The 17106-nt window shown below is 43.7% G+C and overlaps 1 protein-coding gene across 1 annotated transcript in view; it reads left to right on the top strand.

The window, feature by feature from the left end:
• Positions 1 to 17106, top strand: part of LOC126236934 (uncharacterized) — a 557773-nt gene that overhangs the window by 173183 nt on the left and 367484 nt on the right. Inside the window, exon 3 of the mRNA XM_049946620.1 lies at positions 14589 to 14638. Within this exon, the coding sequence (XP_049802577.1) occupies positions 14589 to 14638 (50 nt within the window). The remainder of the gene's footprint in view (positions 1 to 14588; positions 14639 to 17106) is intronic.

Genomic DNA, 17106 nt, shown 5'->3' on the forward strand with positions numbered 1-17106 from the left:
GTTCTAACGATGTCCTCCTACATTGGTCTGCAAATTAAGGATCGAGCAAGTAATTTGTCACTCTGTCTGCAGCATAAGAAGCAAGATCAGTTGTTTCACAGTTTGTACTGGCATCCTGTACAGCATGCCTTTTGAATCACAGGCTACGCAGTGCGCAAACAGCCGGCCGCGGTGGTCTCGCGGTTCTAGGCGCGCAGTCCGGAACCGTGCGACTGCTACGGTCGCAGGTTCGAATCCTGCCTCGGGCATGGATGTGTGTGATGTCATTAGGTTAGTTAGGTTTAAGTAGTTCTAAGTTCTAGGGGACTGATAACCACAGCAGTTGAGTCCCATAGTGCTCAGAGACATTTGAACCATTTTGAAGTGCGCAAACATGCATGGGTGTGTTTATTTTCCATAAAGTTCATTAAACTTATTGGAATACACATGTGACTTACCAATAATGCTAACAAAAGAAACGCATATGGACACAATCTACGGAAATCTTTGTACACTGTTTTACACTGCCAGAGAGAAATTGGTTCTTGTAATCCTTTACGACAGGCGTAGCGTTCTTCAAGGAAAAGCAACTCCCCCGCTGCGAGCACTGGTCGCTTTTTAGGTCACAGTCGGACTATACCTTCCCAGTATTTCCTGTCTAGTTCTCTTATGGGACTAAACCAAATAACTTTACAGAGAAAATGTTTCTGTAGTGCAGTTCGTTTCAGTTTATTCTGTGGGAACTTAGTTGCAGTTGTCAAGTGAGCTTTTATATAAAGTACGTTGCTGTAAACAGTGGCTGAGAAATCTATCATTTGTAAGTGTTATGATGTCAGTGACCTTTGTGGTGTTGATGGGAAAGGGATTGGATTGGTAAATATGACAGCTTCCTAGCGTCTGTCGTTGACAGCGTATTGTAAAGCCGTGTTACTGTGTTGTAGTCACTTGGTGGTGAGTTAATGAATAACCAGGAAGTTACTACACTTCCCTCGCCATTATTTTTGTAACTATCAGACTGCATAAACTTCTTTCACTTAGGAATAGCTGGCACCTACAGAGTGGGCTGCACTGAATGGAGTCACCACACATCCGCAGTATATCGTCCAAGATGGGTTTGAGTGAATCTGATGGAATACGACTGATCATGTTCAGTTATAAAACAACGATCTGCTGTGATGCATTGACTTGGGTTGAAATATCGGAAGTTACCAAACACCTCGATGACGTACTTCTGTTCTAGACGGACATAATTTGAACCTCTGGGCCTCAGATGCTGAGCGAGCTCGGCTGGGTTGATGTATTTGATACCCCTCATACTGTGAAAAGTATTTCAGAGAGTGATGGTAGAGACAGTGAAATCGACATTTTCTAATGGCTATGTGACTCTATGTTACCCTTGGGATAGGCTCGTCATTGTGGTAGAAAGCTGACAGCTGCAGCTGTTGAGCTTATTCACATAAAGCGTACTTAACAACTGCAAGTAAGTACTCACGTAATAAACTGAATGTAATTCCACTGTATAAGCACAAGCTCAGTGAAGTTGTTTTATGTGTTCACATAAGTGAACTGGACAGGAAATGGTGGGGAGTCTGTAAACAGAAAAGCGAGCGCAGTCGGGGAGGGGGTAGTTCTCTTTCCCGGAAGAACAATGCAGCTGCTTTATAGGACTGTTAAGGATCAATTTCCCCTCTAACAGTGTCAGAGATTTACGTAGCTAGTGTCCATATGCGTGCTGTATTATTAGCAACTTATACCTGCCTAGCAAGTAGTGTTAACGCCCCCGCCACCCTCCATGGCATCTGTGCACGCTGCGTCGTCATTGATTCAAAAGGCGCACTGTGGAGGGCTGGTATAACCTTGTCAGACGCCCTTTAGTTGCTTCTTGTGGCGTAGTGGGGTAGATAGTCTGGAGTAATCTGCTCGATCTCCAGTTTGCAGACGTTTGAAGGAGGGCACCGCAAGAACACGGATCAGGCGACCTCCCTTCCCACGCGCTTCTGCCCTCCAGCTACACCCCTTCCACTCTGTTCCACTCCCAGAACAAATTTTATCCCTTAATACGTCTCTTATGCGCTTAGACGTCGTACAGACGTTTAATATTTGTTTCTAACCATTTCATTTAAAGTTAAACAATTGGGTATCTTTAAAACAATATTTTTTATAATTGCGATTTTTCCATCCGCTGCAACGCGGAATTTGTTACTCCCACTGCAAAAAATGTATAGGAACGATGTTGTAAGGAGTTTAGAGCAGTTTACTTTTGTACTGGGTAACATTTTCTGGCGGCTGTGGCCGAGCGGTTCTAGGTGCTTCAGTCCGGAACCGCGCTGCTGCTACGGTCGCAGGTTCGAATCCTGCCTTGGGCATGGAAGTGTGTGCTGTCCTTAGGTTAGTTAGGTTTAATTAGTTCTAAGTCTAGAGGACTGAAGACCTCAGTTGTTAGTCCCATAGTGCTTAGAACCATTTGGTAACATTTTCGCTAGGAGCTATAGTTTCCAAGTTACTCAAGAAGAACATAAAACAATGTTCTTCAAACTCCAGCTTACCCCCTTCTAACGCCCACCTCCCACCGGTGGGAACTTTAAGTATGTTATTCATGACACTGCTACTACAGGGGTGTTTTCCTTTGTTAGACCGTTTTTGGTCTTCGTTGACTGGGCTAAACAGTGAGTGTGTTACCATTTGAATGTGTGTGTGAATTTCTGCATAAAGACGGGCGCACAGTACTTCTTCGTAAAGAAACGAAAATACTGACATTAGGAACACACGGCAAGAGAGACAGAATAACACACATGAAAATATCATATAAAATCCAGAATGAGATTTTCACTCTGCAGCGGAGTGTGCGCTGATATGAAACTTCCTGGCAGATTAAAACTGTGTGCCCGACCGAGACTCGAACTCGGGCACACAGTTTTAATCTGCCAGGAAGTTTCATATCAGCGCACACTCCGCTTCAGAGTGAAAATCTCATTCTGGAAACATTCCCCAGGCTGTGGCTAAGCCATGTCTCCGCAATATCCTTTCTTTCAGGAGTGCTAGTTCTGCAAGGTTCGCAGGAGAGCTTCTGTAAAGTTTGGAAGGTAGGAGACGAGGTACTGGCAGAAGTGAAGCTGTGAGTGCCGGGCGTGAGTCGTGCTTCGGCAGCTCAGTTGGTGGAGCACTTGCCCGCGAAAGGCAAGGGTCCCGAGTTCGAGTCTCGGTCGGGCATACAGTTTCAATCTGCCAGGAAGTTTCATATCAGCGCACACTCCGCTGCAGAGTGAAAATCTCATTCTGGAAACATCCCCCAGGCTGTGGCTAAGCCATGTCTCCGCAATATCCTTTCTTTCAGGAGTGCTAGTTCTGCAAGGTTCGCAGGAGAGCTTCTGTAAAGTTTGGAAGGTAGGAGACGAGGTACTGGCAGAAGTGAAGCTGTGAGTGCCGGGCGTGAGTCGTGCTTCGGCAGCTAAGTTGGTGGAGCACTTGCCCGCGAAAGGCAAGGGTCCCGAGTTCGAGTCTCGGTCGGGCACACAGTTTTAATCTGCCAGGAAGTTTCATCATATAAAATATCTATGTAAATATTTGTTCTTGATAATGAGATTTCGAGACGCGCATCATGCTAAGCATGAAAAAGTACGCAATACGTGCTTTTCATTATTTAAATCATACTAACGAGATAAGACCATACGTAGTATATTCGAAAATTTGTGGTTGGGTCAAAGAATTTTTGACCAACAGAAGCGAGTACGTTATACTGGACGGCGAATATTCCGCAGAAACGAAAGTAACGTGGGATGTGCCCCAAGGAAGCGGACTTCCAAAACGACGTACAAGGCAGGGTTAAGACAGTAAGACAGTTCACTGAAGATATTTTAAAAGGGAAAGTATCGTCTTTGGACGATCGTAAATAGTTACAAGAAGACGTGGGCAAAATTTCTACTTGGTTTTATGTACGGCAGCTCTCTAAACGGACATAGATGTAAGGAAACGCCTGTAGAAAACAGAGAGAACCCAGTAGTATCTGATTACAAGACTCGTAGTGAACGTCTAGATAACATTATATGGTATAAGTATTTATGGGGAGCAGTAAGAAGCAATACCAAATGGGACGATCATGTAAAATCGTTACTAGTATTAGGGCTCTCGAATTGAGAAAAGAGAGGTTAGGGTGCCTACAGAAGCAATAGACAATCATTTTTCGCTCACCCAGTACGGAAATAGAACAGAAAATAAAACTGTTGGAAGAATGCTGGGAAAATGCAATTCATCTGTGAAGGAAAAACACATACAAAGATACGTGTTCGACCAATTCAAGAGCATTGTTCCATTTTTTGGAGTCATTGTCAAGTACGCTAGGCATGACAGCAGGAGTTTAACGAATTCAGAGACGCGCTGCTAGGGTCGTAACCGAATAATACATTCGACAGTGTAACAAAAATGTTGAAGGAACTTGGGTTGGAATACGTACCAGGGAGGTGGCGTACTTCTCGCGAAAGGCTGTAGGGTAAATTCAAAGAATCTGCATTGGGAGAATACCGTAGGACCTTTATGCTCAAACTAGCGTATATCTCGCGTTGGGATCACAAGGCTGGGCTCAGAGAGATTACGGCATAACAGAGGCATATCGAAAGTCATTTTCCCCTCGATTAGTACCAGAATGAAATGGAAACCGAAGTGGAAAATACTGGTACCATGTACCGTCTGCCCTCCTCTGCACAATGCCTTGTGTGGAGTACGTGTGTAGATAGGTAGCTGCAGATGCAGAAGCATGTCACAACTTAAGGACGCACTGTAGCATCTAACAAACAGTTGCTCTCTAATGCACCATGAAAAATAATTACTCGAACAGTCGCATACATCTACGTCGAGGTAGTAAGTGACGTTATGTCCAGTGATATTGCCCGGCCTGGCGTGTTACAGCATTGTGCCCAACAGCCTGTTGCATTAGTTGCCCGGGACTGCCTTTGCCTCGCGCTACTAGATACTTGACACTACGGACAGATAGATTACAACTTTCACAGAGATACGACACGTTTGTCTTGACACCCGAGAGCACACGCTGATGTAAGTTACGGTGGACGTTCGCGGCAGGCGCGACCATTGGTCTGGTTATCTGGCGTTAGAACGACGAGACGAGGATATACGTTGACGAATACGCCGTATGGGAATTCGTAAGCTGCGTATAGTAGGGGATAAACGGTAAGACATCATAGTCACCTCTTACATGTTCCTCGCCTAAAACCTGTGAGGGGCAGTGTTCAAAATTCATAGCACCTAGGTAGATCGGGCTGGAATCATACAACGTACTTACTAAATAACGATTTGCGGATCAGTTTTTCTCCTGGTGCGGTAGTAAGGAGGTAGCGGCAAAGTCTTTAAGTACCTATTTTCGTCGGTTTGAAGACAACCTCCCCCCGCCCCTCCCCGCCCACCATGTTGTTCTACGAACAGTGACTAATAAACAAACTTAAGAGAACGTACGCCAAGTTAGTTAAGTACTGTTTTTGTAACCAAGGAAGTAAGAAAGAGTATTAAAGTATCGTTCCATAAATGAAATACGTAACTTGACATGCAAACTGGTGAGTTCTCTTTCGGACTTGAAACCTAGACAAGTATCTCATTAGGCCGACGTCAAAGTGACACCGACACCGGGAATTTCCGCCGACGTTGTCCAATTTCTCAAATCAGTACACCACTCAGTGCAACGTATCTCAACGGTCGAACGTACAGTCTTCGGTCGACGCTCGGTGGAATTCAGATTAGTTTATTTCCTTCGGACGAATCGGCCGACATTCCCACACCCAAAACATGGATTTTTGAGTACAAGAAAGGATTTGTTTGTGGCCTGAGAAAGATAACAACAGGTTATGTCTCGGAGAGTATGGTCTGAAATCTCTATTTTATTGCAAACCATAAGTTTAGACCAACTTAAAATTTTAGTAGTAATTTATTGAACTTTATTTTACATGTTGATGTTCTGTGGCTGTATAGCCATTTCAGACTCATGCCTGTACTTAATGTAGCCTGTCATCTGCCAGACAAGCAAAATCTGATCGGCAGCTTTAGGCCTAGATTATAAACTCAAAAAAGTATTTGTCCAAGTACAAAGGTCAGGTATATCGAACTTTATGCTTAAGTTTGTGTAACCAATTTTTTTGGGTAGTGATAGATTGATTGTCTAGCTGTTTGTGGATTGCTATTACTGCTTCCTGGTGTTTTTATCCCAGTAGGGTGGTGATTTTGTTGCATGCGGTGATTTGCAAATGTATCAGATTATCATGTTGTAAAATTTATGTTTGTCTTTTACACATATGTTGAACGACAGTCATTGAAGATTGATAAATGTCGGTTCTGCTGAATTTATTTGAAGTTGCACAGAAAGTTTGCAGTCTTGCTTCTCGTTGTCACCACGAATCACGTCGAGTATGTAATACACAGTTTCTCTTATCATCTGATATATTCGTAAAAATTGCTAGTTATTCCAGTAACTGAAGAGAGAGTGTACAGTAATCGCCACGGTCTTTTCGAGTCATACAGGTTAGAATAGATTCTAATCTCCTTGGTCTCACCAAGCAATGACGAAGGAGATCGGATACATTATGGCGAAGCAGTCAGCCGAAGTTGTGGGGCGACCTCTTGCAACGTCATCTGACGCCCGTGCTGGTGCAACTGTGAACGCAGCCTGTGGGCCAAAGTGTCAATAAAGTGCGCTGTGGGACAGCTGTTTATTAGCTACATTGAAAACGATATTGCAGTGCACAGAATTTACACATTCCGAAGTAATCCACGGAACAGTGTACAACATTTCTCATTCTTGCAAATTTAAATCCTAAGCTACTTACACAATTCGTTCATGACGATCACATAATTATATCATTCCATCGCATCTCACACCTGATCAGAAGAGAATAAATTGTTGTTAGCAGTGTATTACTGCAGTGGAATCGTCATTGTATCACTCCCGTGGCTACTGCACGCTGTGTGGTACACATGCTATCTTATTGCATCATAACGATTGATATGTTGACGACCAAATTACGTCGAAGTGGTACACAAAAAAATGCGTGACCTACCGTTGTGCCAATCCTGTGTCATCAACTGATACGGGAGATGATGATGAGCAATAAATACTGGCACTGCAGGCAATAATGCCTGATGTCTGTGACGTTTACGACTCAGTGCTACATTGCAGCTCTGTCCTCAGCCATTCCATTTCCCATTCCGTCCGCCATTTCCATTACCACTGAGGTGGGACTCCTAAAATAAAACCAAAACATCGCCTCACAATGTTCATTTACAGTTTGCCTGACTTAACAAAAAAATGGCTCAAATGGCTCTGAACACTATGGGACTAAACATCTGAGGTCATCAGTCCCCTAGAACTTAGAACTACTTAAACCTAACTAACCTAAGGACATCACACACATCCATGCCCGAGGCAGGATTCGAACCTGCGACCGTAGCGGTCGCGCGGTTCCAGACTGAAGCGCCTAGAACCGCTCGGCCACACCGGCCGGCACCTGACTTAACAGTTGACGCAGAAGCGGGAGAGGCCAGCAGCGCGAAGAATGACCCGCTTGTAGTCCAGAGTAGGGTCACTGCGATTGCTAGTGAAGTCTGCATATTCAGTGCAGGACCAGCAAAACGACTTAGAGTGTCTGAGTGCGACGCCACCTGATATTATTGGCGTTTGCAGACAAATGTTCTGTCCATCTATCTAGTCTAAGCGCAATACATCCCCCGCCCCCGCTCCCCCCCCCCCTTCCCAGAAAAAAGTGTAATACGATTAATATCCAAGATAACAAGATAAACATAGTAGGAAATGAAAAAAAAACTCCATACAGCCCAAATACCACACAACGAGTTTCATTCCAGTGTCATATAGTATCTAGTACAGAGTATCCCCCGTGTTATTAAATCTGTAATAAAGCGTGCAAAAGCAGAGATAGAATACAGGGAGCGAAAGATTATTTACAAATTTCGCAAAAACCAGACTTCAGGGCGTGAAAGGGAAGCCATAGTTCAGAAGGGAGTGGCACAGGGTCGTTGACTATTCCCGATGTTATTCAATCTGTAAGTTGAACAAACAGTAAAGGAATTCAAAGAGAACTTTGGATAGGGAATTAATCTTCAGATCGAACATATAAAAACTTATGAGGTTTCCGATGACATTCTAATGTTCTCACAAGGGGAAGGCCTCAGACACGGCCAACCGATTCGGATCATACTTTGCAGGTCGCTTGTGTACAACCTAAAACGAAGGAATCTAAGATATTTTGGGTCAACACCCCCGCGTTTTTGAGAAAATCACCCCTAAAGGTTATGACGAGCAATCGACTCAAAATTGGAGGGATCGATACATAATTGTAAATAGAGCATTTTGCATCATCAGGTATGGGGTCAGAAAACTCATACTTTTCCAGAAATCGAGGTAAGAAACTTTCACAACTACCACTTCTGTACCCATATGGTAAACACTTTTTCACTGACAGCACTGATAGAGCAACGGCTAAGGTAACTGGCTGGGACTCGGACAACCCCGGTTCGAATCTCGAAGAAACCAGGCTGATGTTCTTCTTTTCGTTTGTATTTTTCCATATCTCAATTGATACGGATAGGAGGGTTAATAAAGTAGGTAAGTCAATAAGGAATGATAATAATAAGGTAGGCAAATAAATTTCTCAAAACTCTTGGGATAGTAAACAACTAAAATGTTACTCCAGGTCACTTTACAATGGCTCTTCCAATCACTGTTACGTGTTCTCACTTTTCTTCGAACAACTAGATGGATGGTACTTGTCATATAAACAGTCGAAACAAATATACTCACAGCACCAAGAACATCTAATGAATGCAATATTTCGACACCTACACTGTTCCTTCCGAAGATTCGGCGTAAAACAAACTTCGTTTACATTAAAAAATATGTCTTTTTCGGTAATTAATTTTGATGCGTACCACACATACGATATCATTGTCTGAAAAATCGGTGCTGAAAGTTGGTTATGAACTATGCTGTAAATAGTTATTGCATCCGTGCGGTTGTGCAATCCCCGCTGGGTTTCCAGAAGCACACTGCAATTCTGAAGCCTGGAAATAAAGTTTTTAACCTGGCGATAGAAATAAACATCACACTGCTGGCACACAAGTGTGCAGTTCGGCGGTAGTACTTTTACTGTGCACGTCGGCTGACCCTCTCCATCTGTAAACATTGTGTCATATATTGTTGTATTAATTTGTCCACTCCAGGAATCCTGTATTAGACAAAACTTGTTTTCAAAAACGTATGGGTTTAAAACATTCTCAAGAAATGTTATGTAAATCGCATTCGTCAGTTTCCCGGATTTGGAGCAGGTAATGTAAACATTTTTCAACGAGTCGGTTAAACGAATGACCTCTTCTATAACCCGAGCACCAAATGTAACATTCGTTTCTTGTAAACACAGGAAAAACTTCACTTTTCCAGAGGCTGTGATGGCATATTGCGCCGTGTACGAATGTGTTAGTTTGTTTTTACTACCAACTGCGACAAGGGTTCGTTTTTCTCCCTTATGCGATATAATTTGCGTCGAATATTCACCTGTTGATCACGTAACCACGATTAAAACCAGTCATAAGAGCCGCCACTTTCTGTATATCTTCTTTATTTTGTACCTCCTTATGAGAGACGTATTTAGTGACGTACCCTTGACGAATTTTATACTCCGATTTGAAATTTCTTGCCCAAGATAATGATGCAGCAAACGTAAAATCCTTGTTGGCCGTATATTGAAGCGCTGCAGCTGCAGCCCACTCCTGAAGTATTCTCGTTGTTACATTCTCGTTACGACAACGAGACTCGACAAATCGGTCGTATGTCCACTTATTTATCGCCTGGTATTTGTCGTATCTTGTCCCTCCTTTAACGATATCACTTTCCCACAATCTGAAGTCCTTCTTCCGTTTCAGGGCTGTTGTTGCTCCATTCTTTTGCAGTGTTTGTAAGTTCCAACGTGGATGATTCCTGGCTAGCGCTACCGCCTTTACTTTTAATTCAAGGGGTGTAGCGCCGTAGTTCAATCGTTTAGTAACCGGTTCGTAATACTCATCGGGGACAGATGAAGCACATATTCCCAGTGACGTGGAGATTCCCAAAGTGTTATGGCCATTTTGCGATTCACTAGTCGGGATATCTTCCACTGCATCATCTTCTTCTTCGTCTTCATGGTATAGTACTTCAGTATCAACAAAAGTCATTTCGTTCGTCAGCTCCAAAAATCGCTCGACGATAGCCGCTCCTATCAATCTGGAACGCCGAGAAACAGAACTGCCTGCTTCGGTAGTGCATTGATAATGCGTCTGTCTTGCAACACTTTTACAAACCAAAACACAATGTCGGTAACTTCCCGCTTGCCATCGTCTGTGACAGGCTCCCAACTTTATATTACAGCGCTAGTCGAAGGGTGTACATCCTCCATTATTCAGATTACGCACCTGAAAGATATGACACAACTAACAATAACTAGTTATTACGGCATAAACAGACGAGCTAATTACTACAAACTACATACAGTACTCGTCATATGTTACTTACGGAAGAACACTGCATTCATTCACAAAACGTATTTCATTCGGCGTATTAACAATGGAAAAATCACTACATGTACCCGCCGGGTTCGCGGCAGTCTAATGAAGGAAAACAACTCTTTCCGATTGACTTCTATAAGGCTCATGCTGGACACTTTCACTCTTCCAGGTTCACAACTATGATATGACGAAGAGGCAACCGGGACAACATAACTCTCCCCGAGTGCATTCTGTCCCTTGCCTCGCTGTAAACAAGCGTCGCGCGGTTGGCTATCTGTGAGCCCTCGTGAGGAATTCGCAGCACTCTTACTCGGAGTTGTTTTCATGTGACAAGGCTTAAAAGTTTAATACTTTACTAACTGATGGCGTTTGGGAAATTAGTTTGCCTACCTTATTATTACTATTCCTTATTGATTTACTTACCTTATTAACTCTCCTACGAATATCAACGGAGATATGGAAAAATACAAACGAAAAGAATAACATCCGCTAGGTTTCTTCAAGATTCGAATCCGGGTGTTACGATTCCCAGCCAGTTACCTTGGCCGTTGCGCTATCGGCGCTGTCGGCGAAAAGCGTTTACCATGTGGTTACAGAAGCGGCAGTTATAAAAGTTTCTATCCTCGATTTCTGGAAAAGTTTGCGTTTGCGGACCCTATACATGATGATGCAAAATGCTCTATTTACAACTATGTATCGATCCCTCCAATTTTGAGTCGATTGCTCGTCATAACCTATAGGGGTGATTTTCTCAAAATTGCGGGGGCGTTGACCCAAAATATCTTAGAGTTCTTAGTTTTAGGTTGTACACAAGCGACCTGCCAAATTTGAGCCGAATCGGTTGGCCGCGTCTGAGACCTTCCCCTTGTCAGAGACGGTAAAGGACTTGGAAGATCAGGGGAATGGAATGGATAGTGTCTTCATATGAGGTTACAAAGTGAACATCAACAAAATTCGAATAAAACTATTGGTATGTAATGTAATTAAATCGGGCTATGCTGAGAGGATTAGCTTAGGAAACGAGACTCCAAAATTGGGACATTAGTTTTGCTATTTCGGTAGCAAAATAACTGACGATGGCCGAAGTAGAGTGTGTATAAAACGCAGACTGGCTATAGCATGAAAAGCATTTCAGTAAAAGCGAAATTTGTTAACATTTAAGATTAATTTAAGTTTTAAATAAAGGCATTTGTCCGTAGTGTAGACTTGTACCGAAGTAAAATAGGACGATAACTGGTTCAGTCAGGAGTAAATTGAAGTTTTTGAGACATGGTGCTACATAAAAATACCAAATGTTTGACGGGTAGAACGCGTAATTGAAGATATATTGAATCGAACTGGGGAAAAGAGAAATTTATGGCACAACTTGACTGAAAGAAGGTATCGGTTGGCAGGACACATCGTGAAGTATCAACGGACCGGAAGTTTAGTTATGGAGGAAAGAGAGAGAGAGAGAGAGAGAGAGAGAGAGTGTGTGTGTGTGTGTGTGAGAGTGAGTGAGTGAGCGCGCACGCACGCGCGCGCGTTTCTGGGGGGGGGGGGGGGGTAGGATGACGTGGGAGGCCAAGAAATGAATAAAGTAAGTAGATTCAAGTGGATGTAGATTGAAGTAGTTATTGACGATGAAGAGGCTTTCACATGATACGCCAGCGTGGAGAGCGGCATGAACCCGGTCCTGTGACTTTAGACCACCACAACAAAAAATATATGGTAATACAGCGTCATTAGCTAGTATATAAAGTAGAATTTCAGGTCTGTTGTAGCTTCCTTGTTCTTTTCGCAACAGTGCGCTCTTCCAGTCGGGCAAGGAGATCGTAGAGGCTTCAGATGGAAATAGTTTGTTTCACTACCCACCATTAGTCTCAAATGTCCAAAGGATTATGTAGGTTATTTGGACTAGTTCATATCCAGTTCCATTTTTTATACGTTCTCAGTGGAGGACAGTTACGAGACTTGTGCTTGCCAGGTTCTGATGACCCCATCATACTGTTTCCTATTCGTAAACTATAGCGTTCTTTGATCGTCGTATGTTACGAGCTTTTAGTCCTGCCTGCAAAGCAGCGTGATGTTGGCAACACTTTCGCGCTCTTTCGCAACTTAAAATTTTAAACTCGCAATTAAATCAACAATATAAACACTTTGAACCCCGCTTTTTCCTAACCTACAAACTCTTTAATATAATTAACAGCATTTGCACCTCTTTCAATTTAACGACAATCGTACTTCCTCCAAATCCTTTAGGGGTCGTTGCGAAGCAAAGTTACGAATTGCACTTTTTACCTTTCACTGTCGTTCTGATAGATGACATTTTACATTACAGCGCAGTGACAGCGTACACCACTACGTCAGAATCAATACTGACTCACTTTGGGAAACAGCCTTCTTCAAAATAATGTACCATTTGTTATAAAATGTGCATACAACCTGAAGATACGAATCCTGGGAAAGCCAACTTGTTTGTTCGACTTAAAACAGTTTGTAAATTTAATATTTTATGAATATTATTAACTTTGTTATGCCAGAATGAAATTTACAACCCTTAAATCACTTCGTGTTTAGGTATTACTCTAACAAAATCGTTAACGCCACATCACACCTGCCATCGTTTCTCTGCGCTTTCCACCGGGGCAGCATGCTGTGCAATACTTCTCGTAGAAAAGGTGTTTCCAGAACGGAACGACAAGGGGAGCGGCTTCGCCGTCCTCAGCTCTAATGGTTGCCACTGTTCCAGAGCAGAATGCTATTCATGCCGTAGCCATTATTTAAAGTACCCTTACTGATAGCTCAGAGCATTTATTTACATTTCGTGTTCATTTAGATATTTAAGGCTAGAACAGTAATTAAATACCCAATATCTAATACTCTTATGGTTTCATAAGGTATAGATTACATCTCTCTTTCTCTATGAGTATCATTACATTTTCATTACTCAATCAAATTATAGTTTTATAACACACTATGAGCAATATGAAGCAATTCTGTTCTATGATAAACTAAGCTGACTAACGGCTCGGGCAGAATAATATGTAAGGCGACGAGTTGAAACGAACACTGACCAGAGTGAAATGCACATCTATTTGACGTTGTAGGAAATGCCAAGAATGGTGTGTATGAGTTCCGTGTGTATAATAAGTGATTCAGCGTCTCAAAAACGGCGTGCTGTTACAGCGGGCTATAGCTACACATGGAGATTTCCGGTGTTCTTCCCCGTTTGTCTCTGTCTGATAGACTCTGTAGTGTCGGTCTGCTTGTCAACGTCGCAAATGTACGTTCACTGACGCTAATCAGAATCTGCTGTCATCACTAAAAGCAACTTAGCGCCGTTCACCACTCTTGTTGCATCTTCCGATGCCCCATCAAAGCTGCACAGTAATAAGGTGTGAGAGGAAGCCTATCGAATGGGGTCCTTGCTCGTAGCTCAGCTTCCAGTACACAAATCCAGATGGTCGACATTTATTGATGATAGTTTGTGGTAGGGTCGCCGCTCAGTCAACAACGGCTGCTGGACTGGTGTGGTAATTGATATGTGAATCTGCGAGCCGATTCCGTTATCAACCAGGACGATGGTCACGTGTAAGTTCCTTAAGCCACCGGCCCCCCACGTTGATCCAGACTCCAGCAGGCTCACAACACACGTCTGAAATTCAGTTAATTAGACGGATTTCGAAAGCGTTGTGGTGTCTCTACAGTATTTACTGATCCATTACAATCTTGTAAAAATAAGATTATTGTCTCTATTAGCCGCTCGCAATTGTTTGCTGAGGCATTTCATGTTCAGTGCGGGGTTACTACTGTGTACAGCATTGCTCTTGAAACCAGTCACCATTGCTTCTACACGCGTGCTCCACGTAAATCTAGTGTCTACGCCTCACATATGTGGAGATGTTCATTTTTAATATTCAACTACTTTACGTATCTGTACCATGCTATTAACACGCTGTCTTTGCGTTGATAATCCTACATGTCGTGTGCATCTCTTTTTCAACATGACTTTCTACAATACAACACTTGTGTGCAGTACTGACTGCCTTCTGAAGTAACTCCCTGTTGTCTGTCCACAGGTGGCGCCGCCGAGAGGGCCGGCCTCAACGCTGGAGATACCATCGTGAAGGTATGTGCAGCAGCGTCTTAACTAAATCGTCTGGTTATTGCTGAACATGTGTTCGACAATGTACCTCTGTTACTGAGAAATTGAGTCAACGAAGGGTTCTCGGCAACTTACATGCTCTTGTTACACGTTTGATTAGTAAGAAAATGGACAGTGACCACATCCCAATAGTATGCTGCACAAATCAACAGTGTAGTCAAAATAAAACTGACTCAATAACGTGATTAAGTTAATGTACATCAGAAGTATTCTTTATAGAGGATGCTCAAAATGGCACTGATGACGTCGAATGCAGCTCTGTGCGCGATTTGTCAATCTGTGGGGTACGCTTCTGCCAGAGGCATGGCCGAAATAACATTTTCCGGCCAATGCACTGATGAGCCAATACATTATTACCATCTGCTTACAACCGTGTTACCCACTTTTTTGGAACATAATATAGCAGCGATTCTACGCGACGTGGGTTCACAGATGTTTCGTAGGGTTCCAGAGTTATGTGGCTCCAGATGTCTACGCAGAGATCATGCGACTCCCATAAATTACGGGGCCGTGTTTTCTGAGCGCGGAGCTGACGCCCAATAGCGTCCCAGAGGTGTTCGCTGGAGTCACATCTGGTTGCCAAGACATCGACGTAAGTTCACTATCGTGCTTCTCAATCCACAGTAGCACGATTCTGGCTATTTGCCACGAACAGTTGTCTTGCTGGAAGATTCCATCTCCGCCGGAGAAGACATCAAGGACGAACGAATGCAGGTGGTGCGCAGTTATGTTCACGCAGTCCACACTTGACTTGGTGCCTTCGATTACTATCGCAAATCCAGTGGAATCTTAGATCAGTGTCCACCATTGTATAATACTGCCTCCCATCGGCCTGGGTCCCTCTAGCGGTGCATGTTTCGAGCAGCCGTTCGTTCAGAAGACGGTGTATCCGGACACGAGCACCCACCTGGTGTAACAAGAAACGTGATTCAGTCGACTAGACGGTATGTTTCCATTGGTCCACGGTCCTATCTCGATGTTACCCTGCCCACTGCAGTCGTAAATGACCATGTGGTGAAGGGGATAGTTTGCTGCGGAGCGCAGTGTTCAAAAATGTACGCTGAACGGTGTGCTCCGAAACACTTGTGACTGACTGCATCAGCGTTATACGTTGTCAGAGCTGCCACACTTCGTCGTTTATCTTGCTTTACAGACCAGGCAGGGCTCCGACCTTCCGCGTTCTGCGATAAGGCCTGGACATCCACTTACGGTCTTACAACCTTTCAACCACTTTCCGTAGATGTTGACGACAGCAGCACATGAACAACCGACCAGATTCGACGTTCCAAGATGCTCGTTCCCACGTACCGGGCCATAGCAATCAGTCCTTTGTCAGAGTCGTTTATGGCAGTGGATTTCCGCGTATTTTGCCCGTACCGTCGCCAGAGTGATTCCATATTTGTCTGTACTCCGCTTATAAACTTCCCTTACCGCGTCACGTGCCCGCTACGCCGCCAGGCGGCATTCAGTCTCGCGCTGGACACTGGTAATAATATTAATGCTCATCAGAGTATTTTGGCCATTCTGTGCTCCCGACAATACAATATGGAAGCCTAACCAAATGGCAACATTTCATGCTTAGGTCCAGGAAAGAAGTCAACGGCCTTGGTACAGTGGTAATATAGGTTCCCGTCAGATCACTTGAGTTGGGCGCTGTCGGGCTTGGCTAGCAAACTGGATGGACGACTGTCCGGGACTGCTGAGCGCTGCTGGCAAGCACGGTGCACTTAGCCCTTGAAAGGCGAATTTAGGAGCTACTCGGTTGAGAAGTAGCGGCTCTGGTTACGAAACCCGCCGGGAGCGCTGACCACGTGCCCCTCCGTATCCACATTCAGCGACGCCTAACGGCTTAAGTTCCCAGGGCGGTCGGTCGGTCGGTAACGTCGGGCCTTTCGAGGCCTGTTCGAATGGCGTTCAGTCCAAGAAAGAAACAGGAACGAGGGAGGCGCCGTTCGAAACTGATCTGCACTTTTTTTCGTCATTTCGTAGTCACTTTGGCAACAGTTATCTACGCTGCAATTTGTGTGAACAACTGTCAATTTGGATTCTAGCACTGTTTGACTTTAATCTGAAGTAGTATGCACATTATCGCTTCTTTAAATCAACACATTTGTGCACTGAAATTCATATACAGGGTAATTTTTCCTGGAATATCTTTTCTCCAAGTGAAGTATAATTCTGAGCAACAAAAGCCGTCAAATTTTTGCAAAGTTAAATTCTCCTTCTAGTCTTGTAGACTCTCTTAAATTGCTGTCTAATAACACATATTTGGGCATCGTCAGTGGAATATTTATTTATATTACCTCACTTTATCGTCTTTGAAGTAAATATCCGAATTCCACTCCCGACGAAATCATGCCCCTCCTTTCGTAATTTGCGCTTCAAATGCGTACTCAGTTATAACATTTCTCAAGGACGTACCATCGCTCTCT

The sequence above is a fragment of the Schistocerca nitens genome, chromosome 2, assembly GCF_023898315.1.
Source record: "Schistocerca nitens isolate TAMUIC-IGC-003100 chromosome 2, iqSchNite1.1, whole genome shotgun sequence".
Lineage (NCBI taxonomy): Eukaryota > Metazoa > Arthropoda > Insecta > Orthoptera > Acrididae > Schistocerca > Schistocerca nitens.